Consider the following 14,131-nt stretch of genomic DNA (forward strand, 5'->3'; position numbering starts at 1 on the left):
TACCTATTGATTTGTTTTGTAAAAATTACACTGTGAAGGAAAGGAGGGGCCTGGGATTTATTTTTCAGAGGTAAAGTTTTAAGCTCTCAGTCAGTTCTATGATTCTTGTAATCTTTGAATTCTGTGATTCTTGTCATCTCTGAATTGTGGAAGAAAGGAAAGAAGGAAGGAAATGAAGGAGGGAGAAGCAGTGCTAATCAAAGGAGAGATAACTCATACCTGGGAATTCTCAGTTTTCAAACTGTTTTCAAACTACAGACAGTAAAATCCACAGCTGTGAACAGGGAGCCCAGAAAAAATCATGAAAAAACCCTCAAGAGCGAAAGCCTCCACCCACTATCAAAGGACCTCCAAAGAAATGACAGAAGCCCACCAGGGATGACTTTTATCCTCTGAACTAGGATAAAAGTGGAAAGCAAACGCAGAGTGTCATATCTGGGTGCCAGCTGTCCCAAGCAATAAACCCGAACTAGAGAATAAAGCCATAAATACATAAGATTGAGAGGTTAAGGGATTCCCTGGCGGTCCAGGGGTTAGGATTCTGAGCTTTCACTGCTGAGGGCCTGGGTTCAATTCCTGGTCTGGGAATGCATGGCAATACCAAAACAAACAAACAAAAAACAGCATAGAAATAACAAGGTGACCTGACAAGTATACCGCAGCTGAAGCAGACGAGACCAACGGAGAACTAACCCTGAGATAAGCATGAACATGCCTAACTTGTACATTACTATGTTGAGAGGTTTATCTATTTCAAACTAGAGTCTCCAGCCCACCAAGAGAGATCACGAGTGAACCAATGTAGGAAGTTCAACCCAGTGTGTCTGTGTATATTACTACCTGCAGGTTGGTTAAAGGAGGGTCCTGTGGGTACCATCCAGTCCACGTGGGGCTCGGCCTGCAGAGTGAACCAGACTTCCACCAGTGAGGGGCTGTTGTTTTCAGACTGACTGCAAGGGGCGGCTGCCTTCCATAGTCTATTCCCCTGAGGGTGCCAAGATTCTAACCATAACCCTAAACCTAATCCTAGCTTGTAATAAACCACAGGCTTTGGACCGTTCGTCTGGTGAAAAATCTCCAGAGGGCTGTTCAAGATGTGAAGCTTGCGAATAATGGGGTGGGGGAGTACAATAGCTCTGGGAGTTCCATCTTTTATATAATAAGTTCACCCCAGCAGACTTGGTTTGGCTGGGCGCTGGGCTTCTGTGGGGTTGATATCCCATCTGTAGGGATACAGAGAGACTTCTGGGTGCAGGACCTCCATGCTCTGCAGGCAGGACCTTCAAATGCTATGCTTTTATGTGACTGAAGGGGGCACTGCAGCTCCCCCCGCCCCCACTCCCGTACCATCTTTAAAGAAACCAGATCCTCACCATACTGCAGCTGTGAATGGAAGACTAACAGCCGTCGCTGTTTTTATGGTTTCCTCACCCCTCACTTTTGATCAACTGGGTAAACGTGGTCATGGGGTAGGAAGGGGAATATTTGTTGTGTTTGCAATGTGATTATTTCGTGAGCTAATTTCCCAAAGCTCTGTCAATAGACAGCACACACAGAACCACACAGGAGTCACAGGAGCCACCAGAGCTGGTACAGCCCTAGCTCCCAAGGCATTAGGGCTGACAGTTTGGGGGTCTCATACATATTAGTAGATGAAGAGGCAAAAAAAAGGTCATTTCTTCCGTGTCCTGTTGGGTCGCCTAACTGCTCTCTCTGCTTCCACATCACCCCCAGAGTCGATTCTTAAATTTAATTTTGGCTGTGCTGGGCTTCTCATTGAGGGGGGCTTTTCTTCAAGGTGCCTGGACTCTAGAGTGGGGGCTCTGCAGTTGTGGGATGTGGGCTCACTTGCCCCATGGCATGTGCGATCTTCCCAGACGAGGGATGGGACATGTGTCCCTTGCATGGCAGGAGGATTCTTAGCCACTGGACCACCAGGTAAGTCCCACAGTCTATATAAACATAACAGCCTGGAAGATCTTTTTCAAATGTAAGATGACATCGTCCTTCTGCTCAAACCCCCACCAGGGCTCCTGAATTCCTTGGAGTAAGAGGCAAAGTCCTTGCAGTGAGCACAGGGCCCTCCAGAATCGGAGACCTCAGACCTATCTGCCTGGTGCCCCTGGCCCCTCACCACTCCAGCCACGATCCTCAGGCACCCAGACCTCTGACCTCAGGTTTCAGCCCTAGAAATTTCCTCGGTCTGGACAGCTCTTTCCATGGATTTCACATGGCTCGTGTCCTTCTTCACTCAGCTCATGGTTTGAGCGACACCTTAGGAAAGCCCTTCCCTGAACATGCTCTGCAGAGCAACCACCACTCCTCTGCCTCATCCCCTGGACCCACTAGTCATACTCATGTCTAGAGTTTGCCGTAATCCTGCCGCCATCTGACGTGTTATGTGTGCGTTGTTTCATTCATTTACGGACTGTTCTTCCCCCTCCCACACACACACGCACACATCACACACCACACACCTCCTTGATCCCCACCTAGACCAGAACATATAGTAAGATCTCAAAAAGTATTCCCCAAATGAGCAATACCTCTGCTTACACTGTTCCTCAGGCAGGGCTGTCCTCTACTGGTCTGGCTTCAGAACTTCACTTCTTAAGCTCTGGCTCCCTCAAATGTAGCTTTCGATTATCCCACCAACCCCAACCTGCACTTTACTGAAGAGCAGATATTTGTTTTTGCATCAGTTTCTCCGTACAGAGCCCTCTAGACTGGAGGTGGGGTTTAGGGACAACAGCAAGGCAGCCTGTTGTTGGAGATGGGAGATCAGTGCAAGAAGAGGCCCTGCCCTGCGCTCGGGAAGGGCGGCAGCTTACCAGGGTCCTGGCCTGGGAGTCGGGAGATGGAGAGAATAAATAGACAGAGAAAGAAGGGGCAGAGAGGAGGGAATAAAGAGAGGGTGCAGAGAGAAAAAAGGATCGAGGGAGTGAGCTTGAGCTCTAGCTTGGAAAGAAGACATAAGAAACTGGTTGCATTCATGGCCTCCACAGAAAACAACAGAGCAGGGACTTCCCTGATGTTCCACTGGCTAAGAGTTTGCTTTCCAATGCAGAAGGTGTGGGTTCCATCCCTGGTTGGGGAACTAAGATCCCACATGTTGCTGGCAGAAAACCAAATCATAAAACAGAAGCAATACGGTAACAAATAAAGATTTTTTTAAAAAAGGAATTCCTAAAGAAAAATAGAACAAAGTGGCTGGGGGTGGAGGAAGAGTGTCAAGGGTGGACAATGTTCCATTGTGTATTCTTTTTTTTGGAGTATAATTGCTTTAGAATGTTGAGTTAGTTTCTCCTGTGCTGCTGCTGCTGCTGCTAAGTCACTTCAGTCGTGTCCGACTCTGTGTGACCCCATAGACGGAAGCCCACCAGGCTCCCCCGTCCCTGGGATTCTCCAGGCAAGAACACTGGAGTGGGTTGCCATTTCCTTCTCCAATGTGTGAAAGTGAAAAGTGAAAGTGAAGTCGCTCAGTCGTGTCCAACCCTTAGTGACCCCACGGACTGCAGCCTACCAGGCTCCTCCATCCATGGGATTTTCTAGGCAAGAGTACTGGAGTGGCTTGCCATTGCCTTCTCCGAGTTTCTCCTGTACAACAGAGTAAATCAGCTATATGTATGTGTATATCTTTTTATAGATCACCTCCCTCCCCACATCCCACTCATCTAGGCCATAGTTGGGCTATGTTATTTGCTCTGAGGCATGTGGGATCCAACCCTGGTCTCCTGCACTGGCAGGCAGATTCTTTACCACTGAGCCACCAGGGAAGCCTGGCTATTTATTTTAAAGAAGATGTGGTACATACATTGTATATCCATTTTTTACCTTTTGAACTGTGATCCATGTAAGTGTTATTTCTACAAAATAACAGCTTGATTAAAACAAAAACAAAACCTACAACAAAGCACCCTGGCTTTGTTACCTTCTTTCTGTGTGGCCCCAAGCAAGTAACTTGGTGGAGACCCGTCTGTAACACCGGCTCAAAAGTTGAGCCCCAGGAGCTTAGTTGCTCCATGGCATGTGGGATCTTCCCAGATGAGGGATCCAACCCAGGCCTCCTGCATTGCAGGCAGATTCTTTACCATTGAGCCACCAAGGAAGCCCTTATCACAATCTGAGGGCTATTGGGGGGATCCAGGAGATATCACAAGTGAATCTCCCAGCCCTGCGTCAGGCACACAGTACCTGCTGCTGTTGTCAGAACTCCCAGCAACTCTGGATGGAGTCCAGCATCTCTCTGAGCCCCAATTCTCTCCTCCATCACCCTGGGAGAAAAACCTGCAACTGCACAGGACTAGTGGGCGGATTCACCTGGGAAGGGCCTGAGCACACAGAGCCCTGAGTTACCTTCACTGTGTCACCAGGTCACAGCTCATCTCTTCTCGGACTCTGCCTGGATGATCTGGTGGCCATGCCCATTCCCGCCTCCCCAGCTCTTGGTTTCAGGCAGGAATGGAATGTGCCCAAATAATAAGAACAGAGGCCACAGCCCCGCCAGTGCTGGAAGCAGTCACTTTATTGGTTGGAAAAAGAAGCAGCTGTGGTCAGCTCAGGAGGGAGGGAAGAGGCCAGGAAGGGAGGAGGGCAGCTGGGCTGGAGCCAGACAGGGCCAGGCAGACACTGCTGCTCCCTCAGTCCACAGGCTGCGGTGGCTGGAGCTGGAGGAAGAAAATCATAATACCATCAACAGCGATACCCGGGACACCAGACAAGAGTGCTTGCAGCTTAAATTCTGATCCAAAGCTCCTCCCACTCCATCACATCCCCCGCTACCTTCCGACCCCCTGTCCCCCAGCAAAGCCTCATTTTCTTGAGGTCCTGGGGCTCTGCCGGCATTTTTCTGAAGGTCCTTCTTCTGCTCGGACCATCCCAGGATACACCTGGGTATACCATGGTCCCCAGTGACCACTGTGATCATTCATGAGGGGTCACTGTCATTTATCTCCCCAAGAATCCTTCCACCACTAGGAAGTTGCACTATGCTCCCATTCCTTTGGTTAAGCTGAGTTAACTGATCAAAAAGATCTTATTTATTCCATTTTATAAGCAAAATATTTGCAGTTCAGGGAGGTGAAAAAGGCTAGTTAATTGTCAGAGCTGAAATCGGAACCTAGGCCTTCCTGACTGCTGTTGGCACACATGGAGGCAAGAGACAGCTGGCATCACTGGAGAGCTCTGGGCCCTGGGGAGACCGTGCTTCCCTTTCAGGCACTGAATTAGCAACCATGGGTCCTTGGGCATGTCCTCCCCTCTCTCTGGGTCTCCGTCTTCACATCTGGGCAATAGGTTCCATCACTGACCTGCCAGTCTGTTGACTGATAGCTTATCTACAGCAGCGCACGATTAGCAATGAGATCACAACCAGGGGGTCCTTCCGGGGGCTTGCTTGTCCGTTCCCTCCATCCAGAACCGCTTCCCTACCACTGTACTTCACCAGACTACCGACCTTTCACTCATCCTTCAGGACTGGCTCAGAACCCTGCTCCCTCCTTCCCCCGCCGTAACCTGGGTGAGGTTTCCTCCTGTGTTCCTACCACACCCAGCCCTGCCCTCCACTACCCCACGGATTATAGGCATTGGGAGTGTCTGTCCATCTGTCTGCCTCAGCCACCTGGCTGCAAGCTTGGTGAGGAAGGGCAGCCGTCACCTTTTGTCCCAGCACATGGCACAGCGCTGGATCCCTCAGTGGGCTGAGGATGCATGTGCTTTGGGCTTTGTTTCTCTTTTTTTTCTTTTTTCTAAAAAAATCTTTATGTATTTATTCATTTGGCTGCACTGGGTCTGAGTTGCAGCATGTGGGATCTAGTTCCTTGACCAGGGATTGAACCCAGGCCTCCTGCATTGGGAGCTCAGACTCTTAGCCACTGGACCACCAGGGAAGTCCCTCTCTTTACTTTCTTACGCTTGCTTTAAGACTTAATATTGTTTTATTTTTAATTATCTGTGGGGAAAGAGAGGCTCCACGATCTTATCTTTAGCCATGAGAAGCACTCAAAGCTGGTGAATGGAGCCCTGTTGGTCAGAGTAAGTGCCCAAGTCAAGGGGAAAAGGAGTAAATCTCACAGCCCAAATAATCAGCAAATACTGTCCCATCCACCTTCATATATGTCGCAAACCCAGCCTCTTAGGTCACCTGGTCCATCACCTCCCACCTGGCCTCTTTCAGGAGCCTCCAGCTGGTCTCCCTGCTTCTGCCACTGCCCCCTCTATGGTCTCCACAGAGCAGCCGGAGCAACCCTTTTAAATTCAAGTCAAAAGCATGTCCGTTTCCAAGGGCCCAACATCTCTGGGTCAAGACCAAAGTCCTGGACTTTCCTGGTGGTCCAGTGGTTGAGAATCTGCCTGCCAATACAGGGAACCTGGGTCCGATCCCTGGTCCAGGAAGATTCCACATGGTGCAGAGCCACTAAGCCTGTCTGCTACAACTACTGAGCTGCAATCACTGAAGCCCACTTGCCTAGAGCCTGGGCTCCGCAACAATAGAAGATACCATACTGAGAAACCCGTGCAACGCAACCAAGAGTAGCCCCAGCGTGCGGCAACCAGAGAAAGCCTGTGCGTAGCGGTGAAGGCCCAGTGCAGCCATAAATAAATAAAATATATTTTAAAAAGACCTCAGTCCTTACATGGTCCATCAGGTCTCCCCGCTAACCACCTGCCTCTCTGACCCTCTCCTCCATTGCCCTCTTTTGGATCATAGGCTCCAGACTTCAGGCTTTTCCTGAAACACACCAGGGGTTCTACTGCTTTGTATCTGCTGCCCCCACTGGTCATAACAGTTTCTCTGAAAGCTCCCAGTTCCCTCCATCATCTCCAACAAGTTTGTTCAAATACTGCCTTTTGGAAGGTCCTGTGATAAAACCGCAGCACACCTCCCTGCTGCTCCCCATCCCTACTCCGTATCCTCCTTCTGTTTTCTTTTTCTCCAGGTCACTTATTTCCTGTTCGTGCCCAACTCTTTGCGACCCCATGGACTGCAGCCTACCAGGCTCCTCTGTCTATGGGATTTTCCAGGCAAGTATACTTGAGTTATTTGCCATTTCCTTCTCAAGAGGATCCTCCCAACCCAGGGATTGAACCCCGGTCTCCTGCACTGCAGGCAGGTTCTATACCGAAGAGCTACCAGGGAAGCCCTTTTCCAGGGTATACGTGCTTTTTCATTTGATTTATCATTCACTAGCATCTACAGGTGGCACTAGTGGTAAAGAACGCCCCTGCCATCACAGGAAACATGAGACGCAGGTTCGATCCCTGGGTTGGGAAGATCCTCAGGAGGAGGGCACAGCTACCCACTCCAATATGTGTGTCTGGAGAATTCCATGGACAGAGGAGCCTGGTGGGCTCAGGTCCATAGAGTCGCGACGAGTCGAACACGAATGAAACGACTGAGCACGCACGCATGCACAGTATATAAAACCCATCAGAGAGAAATTTTTGTTGGGTTTGTTTACTCATGGAGCATCCCAGCACCCAGTGCAGTGCACGGCCCATGATAGATGCTCAGTGACTATCTGTTGAGCGGATGAGAACAAATCAAAGGATGAATAAGCGAATAGCACTGTGTTAGCTCAGGGGCTCCTTTTCAGTCTCCTGCAGGGGTTGTCACATCTGGGTATCGATGTATCCCGCCCCCACACCCCAGAGCACCTACCTCAGAAGACAGGGGTGACACAGGACACCTTCCCGCAACCATTGAGGCAGCATTTCAACAGGTCAGGACACTGGCTGTCCACCTGGCACTGGTCCCGGCAGAGGCCGAGCTGGGGGAAGGCAATGTCCACCTTAGGGCATGAGCCCTTCTTCTCTGGGTAGAAAAAGGAGTAAGAGGCGGTGAGCAGAGCCGAGGCAGGCAGCTGCACACGTCTCCACAGCATGTCTGCCCACCTGGATTCACAAACAAGACAGCTGCTTGCCTGAGCGAATCTCAGGGGGCTTGGAAGTTCGTCTGCAAGCTCCCTTCCTCCTGTTCTCTCCTCCCAGGAGTTCTGAGATCACTGGACTCCAGTTTGAGTCCCAGCTCTGCCTTCTCTTAACTTTGTGGCCTCAGGATGGAAATCCCCCAGAGCCCTGTGTTGTCAGGTGTCAGATGAGATCAGCGCTGACCACATCACAAGGTTGTTATGGAAGCAATGGAGGCAACAGACTTCTCCCTGAGAAGTCAACGTCCTTTGTAGCAATAATAATGATGATGAGTAAAGGCAGCCGTTAACACTTAGCTCCTTCTAAGCAGCAGGCATTATCCGAAGCTTGCGACATCTTTATTAACTCATCTAATCCTCGGGATAATCCTAAAACCTGGGACAAGGAGCTGTAACTATTTCCTCATGTTGCAGATGAGGAAACTGAGTCAACAAGGAATTAAATAATTTGCTTTAAGTCAAACAGGGTAGAGACAGGATTTGAACCCAGGAACCTGGCTTCAAGTCTGTGCACCATGCATTCTGCTGCTTTGTAAGCAGTAAACCATAGTGCCCATGTCAGGGTGACACACCCACCATGCCTTCACTCCCATATCCTCACTCCTAGTTACAGCCAGGTGGAACCAAGGTCCCCTCTACACTCTCACTCTAACACCCAGAGAAGCATTCTTCCTCTAGTGCACACACACACACACACACACACACACAGATGTGCCGATTAACAAGTCCTTAGTGCAAACCCGCTTTGTCCTTTCATTTTCACAGCAAACCTCTCTTCTGTAGGGGATATTTCTACTGCATTCTTATTACAGAGGAGGAAAATGAAACCCAGAGAAGCGAAGGCATCACTCAACATCACACTGCTGATCAGAAGTAAAACCAAGACCTGAGCCCAGCCTTTCAATGTCCACAGACACACACACACATAGACATACACAGACACACACCCTGTGCTCCACTCCAGGCTCAAGGAGGGAGCTGGGCCCAGAAGCCCCAGGAGCAAGTCCAGCCAAACGTCAAGCAGGCTCTGAGCTGGGTGATGAGCTGAGAGGACACGGGGGGCTGCCTTCCTGCACAGACACCCTTTCCCTGGAGAAGGGCAGGAGCTCTCAACACCGAGCTGCCCCAGGACAGAAGGGCATCGGGAGCCTGTGACTCACCAAACAAGCCACGGTGAGTGGAGGGTCTGCTCTCCCCTGAGACAGCTCACGTGTACCATTTCATTTAGCCTCACGTCAGTCCTACAACACCTGAGATTCTCATCCCACTGCGTCAAGGAGAAAGCAGCGGCTCAGAGAGGTGAAGCCACTTGCTCAGGACACACAGCCTGCCGATGGCACAGCGAGGATTCTAGTCCAGGAGGCCCCCTGTCCCTGCCCCTCTTCCCGCCTCAGTCTATCCGAGACCAGGGAGCAGCAGAGCGGCCCCCAAGCAGAACCTCCTCTTTTCTCCCCACCCTCCTCTCATCTGTCTGTCTTTCTCTCCCAATGGCCTCCTCTCCCGGTTTTCCTCTCTTTGGTCCAGGTTGGAGATCCCCAGATCCACAAGCCCCCCTGATGGGCCGTTCCTCCCTCCAGCTCCCACCACCCTGCTCTGACTGAGGTCTCTGATTACAGGCCTTCCTGGGCCCATGGGTATCTTCAGAGAAATCACAGGAAGGGAGCACACAGGGACTTTTTCTCTGGGTAAAGACCAGCGATCCCAACACGGTGGGATCAGGTCGTATCCTGGCTTCTAGTCCTCAGTTTTTCCCTCTGAAAAACAAGATGCTCCGAGTCCAAGCTGTTTAAGACCCCTTCCTGCTCAGGTAGGAGTCCCTAGGTCTTGAGCTCCAGCAAGTGCTTTCTATGAAGGGTAAGCTTCACACACTCTCTCTCAGTCTTCAGAGCGGAAGAGAGGGTGTTAAGAGGAGGAAGGGGGAGGGCCGCTCAGGATGGGGTCTTGACTTTCTTCAAGCCACTCAGACAAAAAAGGGACCCCCCTGTGTTATGAATCCTGTCCAGCCAGGGATGGCAGTGTGACCTTGGATAAGAACCTTTCTCTCTTTTTGCAGCTTGCATCACTTCTTTAAGATGGGCGGAGTGCTCTCCTAAACCTGGAAAGCCTTCATCTGGACCGAGGAATTCGGGAAGTCCGGGCCAGTAGGCATCCCAAAGCCTTCCCCCAGGACCGGGAAGGCCAGAGGAAAGGGGTTCTGGCACGGGAGCGAGTCCCAGACCTTGGGACCCAGCCCATTGGACAGCCCTGGGCTGCCCCGCGGCTGAACCCCCTGCCAGGAGGAAGCTTCGATCCTGGCGCCCAGATCTCAGGGAACAATGGTCCGGAACCGCGTCCCCGCGGTGCGTCCCGGAAGTCCGTCATGCACCAGAGCGATGAATCCGGCTGGGAGTGGGGGACCTCCCTCCCCGTCGGCGGCATGTCAGCGGCTCCTTGGGCTCCCCGGGGCCGCGGGAGGGAGAGCACGGGCTGATCCGGTTCCAGCCACCTCGACCTGGTCCTGGACCCCTGGGTCGGTCGCGCTGCTGTGCCCGGAACCGGGCGCTCCCTTCTCCCGCCCCCCCGCTGGCCCTCCCGGCCCGCGCGGGTCCCCCCAGTTACCATTAGGCATCTGGCAGACGGTGGTGCAGCCGGCCTGGCAGCACTTGAGGTTGTCCTTACAGTCCTGATCCGAGACGCACGCCTTCGTGCAGTTCGCGTCACCCTCCAGCTCGGGACACACACCCGGCTTCTCTGCGCCTGCGCCTAGGAGGTGACGGGCAGTGGGGAACCCGGGCCCGCTCTCAGAGTATGCCCACTTCGTGTCCGATGGCCCCCAATCTCAATCCCCCCCGAAATTCTGAGTCTCTGTTCCTAGGCCCCGCCCTAACAGCCTTCAGAGAGCTCCACCTCCAGGGACGGGGTCCTCCAATACCTGGGAGGACAGGAGGCACCAAACCCTTGGCCTCTGAGCCTTCAATTTTTAGGAGACCCCAGTCCAATTGAGCATCTAGGAGCTGACGATGTCCAGGCAGAGGGTCCCCGCCACAGGCCATTGCAAGTCCAAGATCAGCATAGAACCTCCCCACCCCCGCCGCCCCCTGCCCCATCCCAGGCATAAGGGTCAGTCTTCAGTGGTCTCCGCGCACCTCTAGCACACTGGACCACACGTCTGAAGCTCAGGAGCTACCGCCTTTAGAGCACCAGGGATCCCCACATTTTAGTCTGCAGGGGACTCCCCACTAACGCCCCGGGGAATCCTCACTGCTCAGGCTAAGCTCCTGCCCGGCTCCGTTCCTGAGCTCCTGGTTCGGCCCCTCTGGGCACCCAGCCTTTCCCCGCCCCACTCACCTGTGACCATGGGGAGGCCCAGCAGCAGGCCAAGGAGGAGGGCGGCGAGGAGCGGACCGAGGCGGCAGGCAGGCATGGTGCTCGCCAGGGCGGGGTGCGGGAATGAGGCGCCGCCAGGAAGATTTAACTGGGTTCCTGGGGGGCGTGGGGTAGGGGCGGGGCTGAACCCCTGAGGGTAGAGAGATCAGCACACAAGGCAGGCGGGCCTACTGCCACCTCCTGTCATTTCACAATCTCCCAGGATCAGGTGTCACTCTGGCCCCAGTGGGAACCAGGAACCTAAGTGGCTTCCTGGCCGGGTGCAGCTGGTCGCACCCGGACCCTTGTCCCCTCCCCCCTCCCCACCTCCCTCTGGGCCCTGGGGGCAGGGCAGCAGAAGGAAGCCAAGGGCTAGATCAGGACTCCTGGGATCCCATTTCAAGACCCAGGGGTCTCCCTGTGATGCCCACTATGGTAGGAGAGAGGAGGGCAGGACCCACTGGGAGAGGCTGCAGATGAAGTGGCTGGACTCGGGGTCAGCAGATCAGAGTTGGATCTCCCTTTAGGGATTCGTGGCGGGCCTGATGTGTAGTGATATAGGCACACAGAAGGAGCTACAGGAAAGCGCATTTACACATGAACCCACTGGACACAAGACACCGAGGCCAGAGAAGGTGAAACGCCTGTGGACGTCTGGAGCCGTTCGGGACGTGTGTTTCTCCCTCCCTCTCGTTTCCATGCAGACACTCAGGCTCACTCACTCCGTCTGTGCTCGGGGCCTCATGGAGCCGTGGATGGTCCCAGACACCTCTGAACAGAGGGACAGTATCATCGCCAATAGTGCGTGACAGATGAGCTGTGCAGGGGGGCCTCCCAACTCCCCAAGTCCCAAGTGAAGTCGTAGAGACACGGTTTGATTCCTAGTCTCCATCTCTCCAAGTCTGTTTTTTTTCCGTCCATCGTAAATGTATGTTTCTGGACACATCTAAGGAACACAGTTGCTGTAGAGAAAGCAATTAAAGGTTCTCTCAACACTGGCCTTCGGGTGACAGAGTCTGGTTTTGACTCCCATCTCTCCCACTTCCTAGCTGCGGAAGCTTGAATGAATCTCTTCTCTGTTCTGAGCTGCCAAGTTGTCATCTCCGGAGATCAGTAAATGGGCAGAGATGGCGTCTCCTGTTAGTAAGGAGACTGATGAGGAGATGTAGAGGTTTGACATGCAGTCTGGTAAAAGTCAAAGCACGGTTACCCAGCAAGAAGTATCTTCAAACATCCCTCCTGATTCAAATCTGAGGTCAGTAAGCCCCAGGAGGTCTTTGCTGCCGGAGGGTGGAAGGGGTGGAGAGCCGTGGCCATGGGGATGACAGGTGAGCAAGACTTGATGACAGAAGTATGTCTAGCCACTGTCCCCACAGGTGGCCCAGGGAAAAGAGGCTGCGAATACCTCCCCCACTTCCCATGTCCAGCCTGGGGCCTGGAGACAGGTCCTCTTTGGGAGGGGCCAGGGCTGTTTGGAGAAGGAAATGGCAACCCACTCCAGTGTTCTTGCCTGGAGAATCCCAGGGATGGGGGAGCCTGGTGGGCTTCCGTCTATGGGGTCACGCAGAGTCGGACACGACTGAAGTGACTTAGCAGCAGCAGTAGCAGCAGGGCTGTTTACTCTGAGCACAGGACAGTTAGCAGCCATGAGGCTGGAGCCAGGTGGGGGCTCAGCCCAGGGCGGCTCCTGGAACTCAGTCTAGGACACGCAGAGGATACGTTGACGGGCAGCTGGTTTTAGCCTGTGAATCCAGATGCCTGCTGGACATTCGGCCTCGGGCACTGCTGCCCACAGCTTTCTTCTGGCACCTGGTCAGCTTGCCCACGCCAGGAAACTGTCCGGCCTCACCCCTCTCCAGCCCTCTGGGGCTCTCCTGGGGACTGACTCTCTTGACAGGAATGGGGATTAGCCTGAGGTGAATGGGATGGGGTGGGGCACACAAATGGAGGAGAAAGCTTCATAGGTCCAGGGCCCATGGCATGCAAAAGATGTTTAGCTTTTGTGATGCCAGCTTGTGCACTAGGTGTATTCATACAGTTTGCTTCTACATACAATATAAAAAGGGCAGAGGCTTTAAAACCAAATACACTCAGATTCAAATCAGGGGTTGGCTATTTCCTATGTGACTTATAACAGTACCTCACTTTTTGGATCCATGTCTCCTTCTTCCTTGAAAGGGGTATCATGAGGGAATTCCCTGGCTGTCCAGTGGTTAGGACTCTATGCTTTCACTGCCGAGGGCCCAGGTTCAATCCCTGGTTGAGGAACTAAGATTCTACAAACTGCAGAGTGAGGGCAAAAGAAGGAAGGTGGAACATATCACAAGAAGTGTTTTGTAGGAGTATTTTAAGGCTCAAAGGGAAAACTAAGGTCCAAAATTCAGCATCTCTGTATACTGGTGCTGAATTGATTCTTGGAGACAGAGTTTTGGGCGAAGTAGAAAAGAACAGCTCTGTTACTTTGCCAGGCAAACAGGGCCACAGCAACCGAATGCCCACAAAACCATGTGTCCCAACTTGGAGAAGATAGTGAGAAGTTTTACAGTGATTGTGCAGAGAGGACATGATCAGCTCATGGATCTTCTTTGGATGGGTTGGTGGTGACACAGTAGGAGTCAGTGTTATCAACCTGCAGGTAGGTCCAATGGGTCTGGGGTCTACATGCTTGTGGACAGATTACCATCATTAATCGTTAAGTCCTCCCACCTGGAAGGGGTTTCAATAGCCACAAAATAGCACAAAGATATTGTTGTATGTATCTGTTGATGGCGGAGCAGAACCTTGCCCCAAGGCTGTTCTTGACTGTTTCTCCCTTGTCTCCCATCCCCTTCCTTCCCTAACTAACAATTGCTTGAATC

At 52.5% G+C, this 14,131-nt stretch overlaps 1 protein-coding gene across 1 annotated transcript; it reads right to left on the reverse strand.

The window, feature by feature from the left end:
- Positions 1-4,504: 4,504 nt before the first annotated feature.
- Positions 4,505-11,413, reverse strand: WFDC2 (WAP four-disulfide core domain 2). Its single transcript, XM_055437833.2, has 4 exons — positions 11,256-11,413; positions 10,527-10,670; positions 7,661-7,813; positions 4,505-4,667 (listed from the first exon to the last, which is right to left on the reverse strand). The coding sequence occupies exons 1-3, from the start codon at positions 11,329-11,331 to the stop codon at positions 7,662-7,664; spliced, it is 372 nt and encodes a 123-aa protein (XP_055293808.1). The 5' UTR covers positions 11,332-11,413; the 3' UTR covers positions 4,505-4,667; position 7,661.
- Between the last annotated feature and the right edge of the window lie 2,718 nt (positions 11,414-14,131).

Source organism: Moschus berezovskii, chromosome 15 (genome assembly GCF_049115385.1).
Source record: "Moschus berezovskii isolate FMDL1 chromosome 15, NW_MosBer_1.0, whole genome shotgun sequence".
NCBI lineage: Eukaryota > Metazoa > Chordata > Mammalia > Artiodactyla > Moschidae > Moschus > Moschus berezovskii.

Coding starts and splice junctions, on each gene's coding strand:
- WFDC2 (XM_055437833.2), bottom strand. CDS start 11,331: ATGCCTGCCTGCCGCCTCGGTCCGCTCCTCGCCGCCCTCCTCCTTGGC. Junction 10,671..11,255: donor GGGCCTCCCCATGGTCACAG/GTGAGTGGGGCG, acceptor GTCACCTCCTAG/GCGCAGGCGCAGAGAAGCCG. Junction 7,814..10,526: donor CGTCTGCCAGATGCCTAATG/GTAACTGGGGGG, acceptor TTTTCTACCCAG/AGAAGAAGGGCTCATGCCCT.